General features: G+C 34.1%; 1 protein-coding gene across 4 annotated transcripts in view; it reads right to left on the reverse strand.

The window, feature by feature from the left end:
- Positions 1-14,101, reverse strand: part of LOC140450148 (pyruvate dehydrogenase phosphatase regulatory subunit, mitochondrial) — a 767,651-nt gene that overhangs the window by 692,246 nt on the left and 61,304 nt on the right. For all 4 annotated transcript variants that reach the window (XM_072543593.1, XM_072543594.1, XM_072543596.1 and 1 more), the window contains exons 3-4: positions 4,112-4,275; positions 3,777-4,013 (exon numbers count right to left, since the gene is read on the reverse strand). In XM_072543593.1, coding sequence (XP_072399694.1) covers positions 3,777-4,013; positions 4,112-4,275 — 401 coding nt within the window. The remainder of the gene's footprint in view (positions 1-3,776; positions 4,014-4,111; positions 4,276-14,101) is intronic.

The raw sequence follows: 14,101 nt of genomic DNA on the forward strand, positions 1-14,101 counted from the left end.
TTTCTGTTAGTCTCCATGTCACTGTACCATAGGTTAAGCTGGTTTTTATGAGAGATTCATATATATTGTATTTTCGTCTTTTACCAATTTCTGAGCTCCAAAGAACTACGTTAAGGCATCCAATTGTTCTACGGGCCTGGGTTATTCGTTTTCTAATTTCCCTATTGTCTGTGCCTGTGGTGTCGAAATCAATTCCTAGGTAGGTATATTCAGTGCAGAATGCAGTTTCTCTTACACCATTACTTATCCTAAATGTAATTAGTACTTAGTTGACGTTGCGCCAATACGTGGTATATCGACTTGCCATCTTGACGTTAATTTAGTTCTAATCTACGAGATAATAATTGTTGTCTCTTTTATAATAGTCCTTGCTATATTAGCAGTCGTTTATAAGTGGGTCAAGTTTGTTTTAGCAGCCTACGACGACAACAAGGTCGCGATCCACAATTCTGCTGACTCGCACATTCCACCCGAGGCTGTTTCTTGTGTGTGTGTCCTCGATTTGATTTATTAAAAACATATTTTATATAAACAAATGCGAAATGTGTTACGCGTTTCTTTTAACTTATTTTTTATATGAATTGTAATATTTTAGGGATAATACCACATGGTCTGAAATGGACAAAAGTGGTTCTATCAAAATGTGCGCAGGTGTTAAAGGATTAGGGTCATTGGGATCGTCAGATAGGGGGGAAATTGGTCGGAAGTTTAAACAGGATTCTATTTGAGTTAACAAGGTTGAGAACTCCTCGAAGGTTAAAATACTTTCACCGATACTACGGCGCAAATTATGCTTAACCGATTTAACACCAGCTTCCCAAAGTCCGCCGAAGTGCGAAGAATTAGGCGGAATGAATCGCCAATCAATATTTTCCTGACTAAGTTTACTTAGAATTTCGTTCAAATTGACTTCAAAGAACCTTTGTAATTCATTTTTTGTACCCTGAAAGTTGGTAGCGTGATCTGAGAATATTTTTCTACAAATACCCCGTCGTGCTACAAAGCGACGAAGTGAGGCTATAAAGCATTCAGTGGTTAGGTCACTTACCAGTTCTAAGTGTACGGCCTTTTACGGCCTAATTTTTAACACTTTATAATTGCGAATTTTTCTATCGTGTAATTTAAATGGACCTGCATAATCAGTTCCACATACCGAAAACGGACGAGAAGGTCGTGTTCGATCAATAGGTAAGTCTGACATAAGATATTTGACAGATTTTGCATTAAATCGAAAGCATCGAATACAATTATGGACAATTTGTTTGGTTAAATTTCGACCATTTAGAGGCCAGAATTCTTCACGAATTGCAGATAATGTGAGTTGAGGTCCAGCATGAAGAAGGGCAATATGTTTAAATTTAGCATAGAGTTTAGTGAGATGATGGTCTTTTGGAAGAATAGCTGGATGTTTTTTATCATATCAAAATTAGGTCTATCCAGGCGTCCTCCAGCTCTTAGTATATCGGAATCATCTCTAAAAGGGTTTAAAGTAGACAGGCTATTGGAGGGATCCAATTTTTTTGGCTTTTAATGATTTAATTTCTCTTACAAAAGATTCTTGTTGACAAATGCGGGTGAGTTGCTTTAAAGAATTTCTCAATGCTTCGCATGTCAGAGGAACTGAGACCTTGTTGGAAGAATTGTTACGACAAACACGAATAAAGCGTAATACATAAGCAAATATTCGTTGAAGTTTTTCAACGGTAGAGTAGTTATTGAGCCTTGGAATTTCTAAAAATTCTGTTACGGGAGATAAAGTGGCCATTAACACCTTGTGCTTGACTTTTGGAAGATTTTCATACGGAGAAGGTAAGAAAGTTTCATTATATTTATAATTGGGGCTGGTTAGACATTTGCGACCCTTCCACCAAATTTCGGAATCTATCAGCTCCCGTGTGGAAATTCCACGGGTTAGTAAATCAGCGGGATTTTCTTTTGTATTTATGTATCTCCAATTAGTATCTTAGTTAAGGATTGAATCTGTGCCACACTGTTTGCTACGAACACCTTTAACAGATGAAGGGAATTATTAATCCAGGAAAGTGTTATAGCAGAATCAGAAAAGTATGAGATTTTTTCCACATGTAAATGTAAAGAAGATTTCACCTTATGCATTAATTCAGCCAACAGTACAGGTGAAGTTCTGATCTAGGGATAGTGACTATTTTTAAGGGAATCACACGAGTGTTTACACAAAACAAATGTCACAGAGAATTACCGGAGGAATCTGAGGAAAGAATATAGATACAGCAGCTATAAGCTGACTCGGAAGCATCTGCGAATCCTATCAATTCTATGAGTTCTTTATCTTTGACTGAAACAAGTATGGGCATTTTATGTTCAATAATTTTCTTTAAGTCTCTTTGAAATGTAGACAATTTTGAGTGAACTGATGCAGGTAGAGATTCGTCCCAAGAGATATGTACTTGCCAAAGTTGTTGAATAAGAATCTTAGCATTTATAGTCAATGGAGTCAAGTATATTGTATGAATGCCGAATTGTCAATAAATCGTCGCTGTCATCGAAAATGTCTGTTTCACTGTCATCGGTTGATTGATCCGTGAATTGATTCGGTGTTGCCATGCCTTTGATGAAAGAAACTAAGTGTCCAATATTTAACAGGATAGTCTGGAAAATTGGAGCGCGGTAGAGTGGTTTCTGATTACACGAATTAATACACCTCGCTCCAATGAGTTGTAACACCCGAATGGCATTCTGAGGGGCGTGCAAGTTTTTCAGACTGGGGATTAATCAAATTGCTTGCTTATTTGGGTCAGGTTCGGAAATTCATAAAGATACTTCAATTTGAATATTTTAAAACTTTGAAAAACTCATATATTATATTTAAAAATACAATAAATGAGGTTTAGTGAAATCAATTTTCACTTCCAGTCATGTCTATGTTTCAAATAAATAAACCTAGCTAAAATAACACATGTTTTTCAGATGCCTAGGAAGTGCATGCCAAAATGTACTTCAAACTAACACAGAATTTGAAGAATTTTGATACAAAGTGGAATCGGCGAGTAATATAATATATCGGTGAGTAAATCTCAAATTTAAGATTTGTAAGTTTTGTGAAAAGTCAAAGACTGTCATGGCTGGGACATGTGCAGAGACAAAACGATGCAAAAACAATAAAGAAAATGTTACAATGGAAGCCCATAGGAAGGCGAAAAAAAGGAAGGCCCAGAACGAGATGGTTGGATGACGTGGAAGACGACCTGAAAACAATGAACATAAGACAATGGAGACGAAGGGCACAAGAGAGATCTGAATGGAAGGACATAGCCAGACAGGCAAAGACCCATCCAGGGTTATGATGCCAAAAGAAGAAGAAGAAATCTCAAATTTAGAGTAGGTACTCATTTTTGATGAGAATTGCCATTTTTATATCATTTTCTGTTTGTAGCTTTTTTTGCATTATTTATAATTATTAATTGTTATTATTTCTCTCTTATTGTATTTTTTAATGGGGACGTCCCGTAGATAAATATGTTTGTTTTTGATCTAAAAAGTTGTTTATTTTTCACCTCATTCCAAGGCAAAATCTCTAAATAGTGTACTACCGTGGATACGTCAGCATATGTGGTAAGTACGCATATATACAAAAATACATAGATATGGACACACCTAGATAAGTAAATATATAATAACATATCGGCCTACACAAGCAGCTGCAATGTTGCCAATTCTAATAGCACGGCTTGTGAAGAAACACTTCATATGTACGTCTTCGTAAGACACATAATATAAAACCTGTACTTTATTATTACCTGGTAACATAGGATCCAACGCAGGTATAGGCTTAGTGTGAAGATAGTAATGTTCTACAGCATGAAGAGGCACTTTAACAACAGGTTCAGACAATCTCCCCACTCCTCTTGCCCAGAAACCAGCGCAGTTGACAAAGTACTCACATTTGATATACCCAAGATCGGTTTCAACACTTGATACTTTCTGGTTATTGTGAGTAATCTTCTTAACAGCACAGTTTTCAAATACTTTTACACCTAAGAAAAGAACATAAGTTTAGAAATTACACATACTTACATATATTATATACCTATTAAAGATTTAATAGTGGAAATTTATTTAAAAAGGAACTAACCCATATTTTTTGCTTGTGCCATGATAGATAAACACGTTTCATATGGGTCACCAACACCGTCCCCAGGAATCCAGAGACCTCCAAGGATATCTTCAGCGTTTAATAGTGGCCATTTGTCTTTGCATTGTTCTGGGGTTAATAATTCACAGTCTATGTCCCAGGATCTACAAAATATGCCTTGAATATTTCAAGATTAAAGAAACTTATTTTTAAAATTAATTTTAATAAAGTCAATTTGTAAAATATTCATATAACTTTCGTTTATTGATACTAAAAAGTTCTAAAAAATCTTATTGTATGCCAATATCAATTTCTACACATAAAATGAGAAAATCATAGAAAAAACTCATTTCTGATCAAAGCATAATAATACTGAACGATAAATAAGCAATCTGAAACAAAATAGGTCAGACATAAACAAAGGAAGGCCCGTGGGACAAGTAAGACCATTCGGGAGAGTCAATCCAGCTCTAGATATGGTTTTGGGTAATCCCTACACGCATAGGACAGAATTTATTTTTTGCGTAGCTAGAATAGAATAACGGTTTCCTTCTCGTTACATGTTTAAGTACGATATTATAGCATCTAATAGTGACAGAGTTTGCACGTCGGTAAGTTGGTAGCACGACCATGTGGAGTAAAATGTGTGTGTTGCTCGGCGACGTTCGAAACTAATGGGGTGCTATGTTTGGCTTTGTGTTTCTTTAGTTTTGGCTTATTGGGAGTGGTTTTTGACATTTTTGATTGATACAATGGCAAGTAAAAAACGCAAAGTTTATTCAGAATGTCGTGTTTTTAGAGATGAGTGGATATGAAAATACTTTTTCATGCCTATTAGGAATAAATTTATATAGTTTATCATGCTTATCTAACCTCTGTCTTATTTGCAATTAAACTGTAACTGCATTCAAGGAATTGAACCTCTCACGGCGCTTCATCATAAAACATAACGCCACTTATAAAAGTAGCAGGAACTCTAATTAAAAAACTGTCAGTGTCGTTGCGTGCTCACTCTATTTTACTTTATCTTTTTTAACTTGCGCTTATCAATAGATGGCAACACTAACTTGTGACAATTTTTTTCTCGGGCAAGATTATATCATCATATTAAAAAAAATTAGCTTTAATTTGATATAAACAAATATGCATATGCGACATGAGCACATCGTATTTTATTTAAAAAATAAATGAACACAATATTATTTTTGTTCAAAAATTAGTTACCATTCAATGAATTAAAAATATTTGCGGACACTTTTTGACTGGCATCCGATTGTTAATGTATTCTCCTATTTCTAAATGTATGAAGAATGTGGGTTTAACTACGTTATTAACGTAGTGATCTTGCAGTGGGGTCTTAGACTAACAGAAAATTAAAATCTCACGCTAAGAAAAGAATTGCAATGTTTGCATCTACCTAAATCTGTAAACATTGCTTTTTTCTATGAAACTCCGCAACAATAGTGATGGAAACTGATTAACTGCTCATTTAGTTTCACTACTGCGATTTATATCATCCCAGTTTCTACGAGATTATGGATAAATTCTAGAAGTTCAGCCATAGTTGCATGTATCACATAATATGTGATAAATGCAACTGTTTTAAAACTTTTTTAATATTATAGCATATAACACAAGTTGTGTGTGAAAGCAAAAATAAATTTTATCACATACAAATTTGCTTTGTTCATTTTTTTACCTGCCTAGATTATATTTTGTCTCGCCATCCCCTTAAATGTTTTTTTTATTTAAATATATGTGTCTCGACAACTAATGATCATTGACACGGGCACTAAAAATAATGTTTACATTATTTGTTAAAATTTTACAAGCTTTGATACTGATATATATACAAAATTTTTAAATATGTTTTAATAAATTATATAAGCGAGACAATCGTTTGTCAAAATGAAAAAGTTATGCAGCCGGGACATAAATATAAACTTAAGAACGAGAATGTTAAGGTGCTATGTTTTCTCCGTTCTGCTGTACGGCATGGAAGCCTGGACACTGAAAAAGATAAACATCAAAAACATTGAGGCATTCGAGATGTGGTGTTACAGGAAAATGTGGAAAATACCATGGACAGAAAGAGTAACAAATTAAGATGTTCTGTTGAAGATGGGGAAGGAATGCGAAGTCATAAAAACCATACAAACGAAAAAACTGGAATATCTGGGCCACATAATGAGAGGAGAAAAGTACTCTCTGCTTAGACTCATAATCCAAGGAAAAATCTCGGGAAAGAGAAATGTGGGACGTAGGAGGATTTCCTGGTTGCGAAATTTAAGGTAGAGGTATGGGTGCAGTTCAATACAGTTGTTCAGAGCTGCAGCCAACAAAGTAAAGATTGCTGTGATGGTAGCCAACCTCCGATAGGAGACGGTACTGCAAGAAGAAGAAAATTATATAAGTAAGTGTCTTTTAAAAACTAAATAATTTATATATATATATATATATATATATATATATATATATATATAGATTGTTGTTGAATATGTGAATATAAAAATAGTTTATTATTGCACGGACAGAAGGGAGTTTCACAGATTCCAATCCTATGCAGATGCTCTGGAAATAGGCCATGGTTAAGTTTAAGCTGGGTTATCAAGGAGGAATGTACTTTATTATTGTTAAAAATTAAATAATGGTTTCTTGAAGTCTTCTTAACCTCTTTATATTTTGACAATTATCTTTCCCTGCCAATACTCTCGATAATAGAAAAAGATTTTTAAAGTAGTAAACGTTTGTAATTTCGGATATCTCAGATGTGTTTTTTGCCATACTGTCCACTAATTCTTTTCCAATTACACCATTGTGTCCTTTAACCTAGAGTAAAGTAATTGTTTTTTTTTGTGAATTTTAGTCCATGTAATAATTTTTTGATATTAAGTATAATTGAGTTTTGAAAACTATCTAATGGATGGGTACGAATAGCTTGTAATACTGCCTGAGAATCTGATACTATTACGATGTTCTCACAATAATTAGTGGCACATCAAGTTAGTGCTTTCTGTATAGCTGCAGCCTCGACTATAAAAATAGAATAACATTCAGGAATTCGATATTTCTCAACATAATTAATGATGTTTGAAACAAAAAATAAACCAGCACTTTCAACAGTTTTTGATCTATCTGTATAAATTATTGTTAAATCTTCCCCTAATTTGCTTAGTATGGATTTAAATATCAGATTAGTTAAAATTAGCAAGTCTGAATAAGAGGGTAATATAATGGTTGGTTTGTCTTCAGAACTTCAACTTGGTTTTCATTAATTTTTATTGGTCCTAATATTGCTCTTAGTATTTTCCTTTCTAGTATTCTAAGGTCTTCCTCTTGTTTTTTTGTCATGCTAAGGATTTGGCAGCATACATCATAGTCGGTCGAATTATTGTTTTATATACCTTCATTTTCGATTTCTTGCTCAGTAATTTATTTTTTAAAAGTTTTTTTTTGCATGGTTTCTGTTTCCCTTTCTCCATTCATCATCATTATCAATGGCGCTACAACTCTTCTTGAGTCCTTGCCGCGTTTACTATTGCCTTCCATGTTTGTCGGTCCTGTGCCAGTAATTCCCATTGTCGCACTCCCATTTTCTCCAGATCTTCCTTGACTGCATCTTTCCACCTTTTTCTAGGCCGCCCTATAGACCTTCTTCCCTCTGGCCTTTCCCAGAACACATTGTTTATAAGGCGATTGTCCTTACTGCGTATCACATGCCCTGCCCATCTAAGTCTATTGGCCTTTATATATCTGACTAGATTTTGTTTTCCGAATAGAGACTCTAGCTCGTTATTGTATCTGCCCCTCCATTCGTTTGTCACGCTGTCTCTGCTAGGGCCATATATCATTCGAAGAATTTTACGTTCCCACACCAGCAATTTATTTATTTCTCTTTTTGTTAGCGTCCATGTTTCGCTTCGATACGCGACTGCTGGTCGTATTATGGTCTTATATATCCGGATTTTTGTACCTCGTGAAAGAAATTTTGACTTCATTAGATGTTGCATTGCAAAGAAAGATCTGTTTCCTGCCATTATTCTCGTTTCAACTTCTCGCTCTAATTTATTGTCATTTGTGATTGTTGCTCCTAGATATTTAAATTCTTTAACCACTTCGAAGTTGTGATCATTTATAGTAATGTTTTGCCTTATTCGTCGTCGTTCTTGTTTTGAGACGACCATGTATTTTGTTTTGTCTTCATTTTTTTTTAGACCGATGTTTAATGAAGCTTCTTCAAAGCTCGAGAAAATATCCTTAATTTCTAATGTTGATTGTGCTACTGCGTCTACGTCATAGGCAAAGGCGAGTATGATTTTTGTTCCCCGAGCAGTTATGTCTGGTTTGATTTTTTAATATATTTTTCTCATGACATATTCTAAGGCCAGGTTAAACAACAATGGGGACAACGGATCTCCTTGTCTCAGTCCAGAATTTACGCAGAAAGCATTTGATATTTCTCCCCCTATTCTATCTTGTGCAAAAGAGTTACTTACACACATTTGTGTTACCGCAGCTAGTTTCTTGGGTACGCCGAGCTCACTCATTGCCTTCCATAATGTTGCACGATTAATTGAATCATAAGCCTGTTTAAAGTCTATAAAAATCTGATACACGTCGTGATTATATTCCCAATACTTTTCAAGCATTTGTCTTATTGTAAGGCCAGGTCTGAAACCACACTGGTAGTCACCAACTATTTCTTCGGCGTATGGTACTAATCTTTTTAATAATATCGAAGCCAATATTTTATATGTAGTGTTGATTAGTGAGATTCCTCTGTAATTCATGCACGATTCCTTTTTTCCTTTCTTGTGTATTGGTACATTAATACTACCACACCATTCTTTCGGCATTATTTCTTGTTGAGTGGCCATTTCTATTAATTGATTAATTCTTCCATTCTTGGTGGGGGTATTTCTAATTCGACCGTTTGATACTCATGTTCTCCGTTGTTTCCACCATTTTCATTGTTTTCATCAGTGAAATTTTGGATATTCAGGAGCTCTTCAAAATATTCAGCCCATCTTTCTATTATTTTGTTTTTGGCATCCAGCATTTCTCCATTTTTATCTCTTACGAAGTTGGGTGTGCTTATGTACGAGCCTCTCTTATGTTGTCTTACTTCATGACTTTCTCCATTGTTTGTTATTAATATTCCCAAATACTTAAACTTTTCTACTTCTTCAAATATATATTCTCCCAGTCTAGTCTTTTTGTTTTCATATTTTTTGTCAAATCTCATTATTTTTGTTTTTTCTTGATTTATTACTAAGCCCATTACTTTCTGTTCTTTGTTATTAACACAATATCGGCGGCATATGCTATTATTTGTCCCTCTCTCGTTCTAAGTGTACCTTTGTTGATTTTTCTGACTATATATTCCAGGGCAAGATTAAACAGAGTTGCAGATAATGAATCTCCTTGACGTACACCTTTATTTATAACAAATTCTTCTGTGTCTTCTTCTTGTGTTTTTACAGTTACTACAGTTTTGCTCATTGTCATTTTTATTAATCGTCTTAATTTGTTGTGTATTCTCATTTCTCTCATAGCTGTAAGTAATTTCGCTCTGTTTATTGAATCAAATGCTTGTTGGAAGTCTATAAAAAGCAATTCAATTTCTATTTTATATCCATAAGCTTTCTCCATAATTTGCTTTATCGTGTGTATGACATCTGTTGTTGACTTTCCCCTAATAAATCCGCATTGATACTGTTCCATGATATTTGTAGTCGATTCGGCCAATCTTCGTTATATTAAGGTTGACATGATTTTATACGCTGTGTTTAATAATGTCAGTCCTGTATAATTATTACACATTTGTTAGTATCCTTTTTTATGGACTGTGATAATTTGTCCTTTGTACCATTCTTCTGGCATCTTTTCTTCCTCCCATATGACTTTAATTAATTGGTACATTTTTTCTCTGAGTTCATGTCCACCATATTTTATAAGTTCCATGTTTATACTGTCTATACCTGATGCTTTACCGTTGCGACTACTGTTTATAATTTCCTCAACTTCATCTTTCGTTGGTTTTTCTAGCTCGGTTTCTATCATCGTGGTCTCTTCTTCCACGTTTTCAAGTCTTGGTCCTCTTGTACTGTTAATAATTCTTTAAAATAATCAGTCCAGATTTCTTTAAACTCTTTGTCATTTTCTGATACTTCATGCTGCATGTGCACGTCTGTGTCTGCATGTGCACCTCTGTGTGTTCTCACGTGTGTTATCGATGTTTGCTTTCTCTTTGTGATCAGTATATGGTCTATTTGGGACCATGTTTTTTAGTCTGGTGAAATCCATGTTACTTTGTGGTATACAGGGTGTGCAAATTTTATACTACTGACAATCATATTGTTGCTAGTTGCGAAGTTGCATAATCTTTGACCACTATCATTTGTTTTTTCATGTAATGTGTATTTAATGTAATTTAATGTAGTCTTCCTTGCCTATCTGGGCGTTAAAATCTCTCATTACCAGAATTGTGTCTTCTTTGGGTAAAGACTCAATTTCTTGTTCCAGTTTCTCATAAACGTTATCTTTTTCCTCTGCTACAGCACTTTCAGTTGGTGCATATACGTTTATGATGGATATATTAAATGGTTTGGCGTTAATTCTCAGGTATGTCATGCGCTTATTTATTGGTTTAAATTGCATAATATTATTTTGTATTTTTCCCGTAGTTATAAATGCAACTCCATATTGATCTTGTCTTTCATGCCCAGAGTAGTGTAATGTGTAATTTTTTTAATTTATTTCTCCTTGACCTGCCCATCTAATTTCTTGAATTACTGCAACATCAATTCCGTATCTTTCCAGCTCTGAGACAATCTCTTGCATTTTTCCTGGTTCAAGCATTGTTCTGATGTTCCACGTACTTATTTTTTACTTGCTCGTGTTTTTTAATTTTTTTGTTATGTTTATTTATGTACGTATGTTTCATTATTTTTTCTTGAGAGTTCATATCCTTTTTCTTTGCCATTTCGTATTTCGTTTCTTGTTGGGTATCCGATATTTCTTGTTGTATCAGTTTTTTAGCGTCACTTGTTTATCTTTTTCCAACTCTTTTTTTTTCTTTATTCCATTTCCATGACATGAATTAGTATCAATAAAATAATCTGCAAGAGGGGGAGAATTTTTTATTCTCCAGTAAGAATTTGTTAAATTTTCTGTCAAAAGTAAACCTATTTTGTAAACCTTAGTTGTATTAAACGATGTGCATTAAACATTTGCCTACGTATGTGTAAAGGTGGTTCTTGGGCTTCTGCTAGAATTGCTTGGTTTGGCAAAGACATCATAGCACCTAGACAAATTTTTATTGATTTAAATTGTATTCTGTCAAGTGTTAGAAGATTTGTTTTGTATGTTGAACCGTAAAGAATACAACCATAATCCAGAATGGATCGTATGTAGGATCTATAAAACAGTAAAGAGATATGTTGATCTGTACCCCATCTTTTATTGGAAACGAAACGCAGAAGGTTAATTCCACGCTCGCACTTTTGTTTTACATACTTTATATGGCTGGACCACAAGAGTTTTTTATCTAGGATCATGGCTAGATACTTATACTCTTCTGCTAAGGGGAAAATACACTCACCTATCTGACATTTACCTGTGACTTTTTGTCTACGTCCAGTGAAACATACAATCGAAGATTTTTCTTGTGATATACTAAAACCCATTTGTTTTACCCATTTATCTATGTTACAAAAGCTAAGTTTTAGATTCAACACACAATCTTCATAGGATTTATGGCTGGTATATACACATATATCGTCTGCATATTGAATTATTTTGCATTTGTCATCCATCAAACCATGCAGATCTGCAGTATAAACATTAAATAATAAGGGACTTAGAATTGAGCCTTGTGGGAGACCGTTCAATAATATTCTCGCACCGTGTTAATACATTTTTATGGTCCCGTAAGTATATTTTTCTGTTCACACATACAAATTTATTATATTTACAGATATTCTTTTATCCAACTCCAACTCCACCATTTTTGAATATAATATATCTAAATCAACCACGTCATATGCCCTCTTTAACTACCACTTTAACCCTAAAAACAAACATAGCATAAATTCGTTTTTTGGGAAACAGAGTTGAATATCCTTAACTAAATGTATGAGAGCATCAATGTTACCTTGACCTCTACGAAATCCATACCGTGAGTAGGGAAAAACTGAAATACTTTCAATAAAATGTTCTAATCTAAATTGTATGAGCCTTTCAAAGGATTTTGTCACACAAGGTAATAAAAAAATGGGTCTATAAGATGATGGAAGTTCTGGATTCAAGTTAAATTTGAGTAAAGGGCATATGATAATATTTTTTAAAGTATCCTAATATTCTTGTTTCAACCAACTATTAAAGATTTGTAATAGAACGTCTTTGGCATTTGATGGCAATTTGTCCAATATATTATAAGTAAAACCGTCTAAACCTGGGGCTGTATTTCTCCTTTTTTTTATTGCAAAATCTAGTTCTGAAGGAATAAAAGATTTTGACATGGAATCTATATTATACTAAAACAATTTTTAATTGAAGGTGATTACTTGGCAACATCGCACTTAACGAAGCCCTTAACGATAAATTTTCAACGAAATCATATTCAACTTATCAATTTTGCAGAGGCGTACCAAAAAAAATTTTAATTATTTATTTAAACACATAAGTAATTACGTAAGATAGGTATCTTATAGTTGTCTAACAAAATAAAGTAAAATTGTATTCTTATTAGAGTATCTAATACTTCTTCTTCTTCTAATGGCGCTACAACCCTTTGTGAGTCTTGGCCTACTTAACAATGTTCTTCCATTCTGCCCTGTCGGATACTTTCCTTAGCCACTGCCTGATGTTCATGGTTTTAAGATCCCTCTCTACGTCGTCTATCCATCTTTTACGGGGCCTTCCTCTTGTTCTGTTTCCTTGGGGCTTCCATCTCTGGTCTACTTTTACAGCTCGATTATCTGGCATTCTTTCTAGGTGACCAAGCCAGTTTAGTCTTTGTGATTTTACAAATCTGACAATATCTGCGCTCTGCATTAGTTCATCCAGCTCGTGGTTCATTTTAATTCTCCACGAACTATCGCTGCATTGGGTTGGTCCAAATATCTTCCTTAGTATTTTGCGCTCAAATATTCTCAGTTGATTTTTATCAGTGGTTGAGAGGGTCCACGTTTCACATCCATATGTGACCACTGGTCTAATTACTGTTTTGTAGAGAGTATCTAATACAGAACTTCAAAAAACAGAAAACTTTGGAAAATACTTATTTTTTTTTCATTAGACTAAAAACCATCTGCAATTTTAATTACACATCATTCTCTATTTATAGAATTGCTATGTGCTGTAAACGTTATATTTGTTTTTTTTAACTTAATTTGAAAGTTTCCTTGTGTTTATTTGTTTATACAAATATGAAAATATATTATGAAGTTCATATAAATTAAAATGAAGTAAGCTAAACTATTATCATGTGAATGCGTTTATATAGTAGTGCATTTGTTTATTTCAGTAAATTCTCGAAATATGAAATGAAGATGGCACTAACTACTAAAGAGTTAATAGCTTTGTTAGAAGAAGACTTAGATTGTGAAAATGCTGACTCGCTTAATGTGGTTTATTTGCCGCCGAGATTAGATTAGATTCTGATGTAGAAGACATTGATCTTCTTCTTCTTCTTCCTTCTAGTATGTAGGCTTTAAAGCCTCTTTCTTCTTCAATATTAGCCTCCTAAATTGTTTAAATTGTCGCACCATCTTTTTCTTGGTCTGCCAATACTTCTTCGTCCATTTGGTGACTTATCTCGTGCTATTCGTACTATTCTATCCTCTGCCATTCTACTGATGTGTTCGTTCCACTCCTGTTTTCGTTTTGTCACCCATCCATTTATGTCTTCTATATTGCATGCTCTTCTTATGTTTTCGCTTCTCTCCCTATCTCCCTGATATTCGTCGGAGTATTTTAATCTCTGTT

This window comes from Diabrotica undecimpunctata, chromosome 9, assembly GCF_040954645.1.
Source record: "Diabrotica undecimpunctata isolate CICGRU chromosome 9, icDiaUnde3, whole genome shotgun sequence".
NCBI classification, from domain to species: Eukaryota; Metazoa; Arthropoda; class Insecta; order Coleoptera; family Chrysomelidae; genus Diabrotica; species Diabrotica undecimpunctata.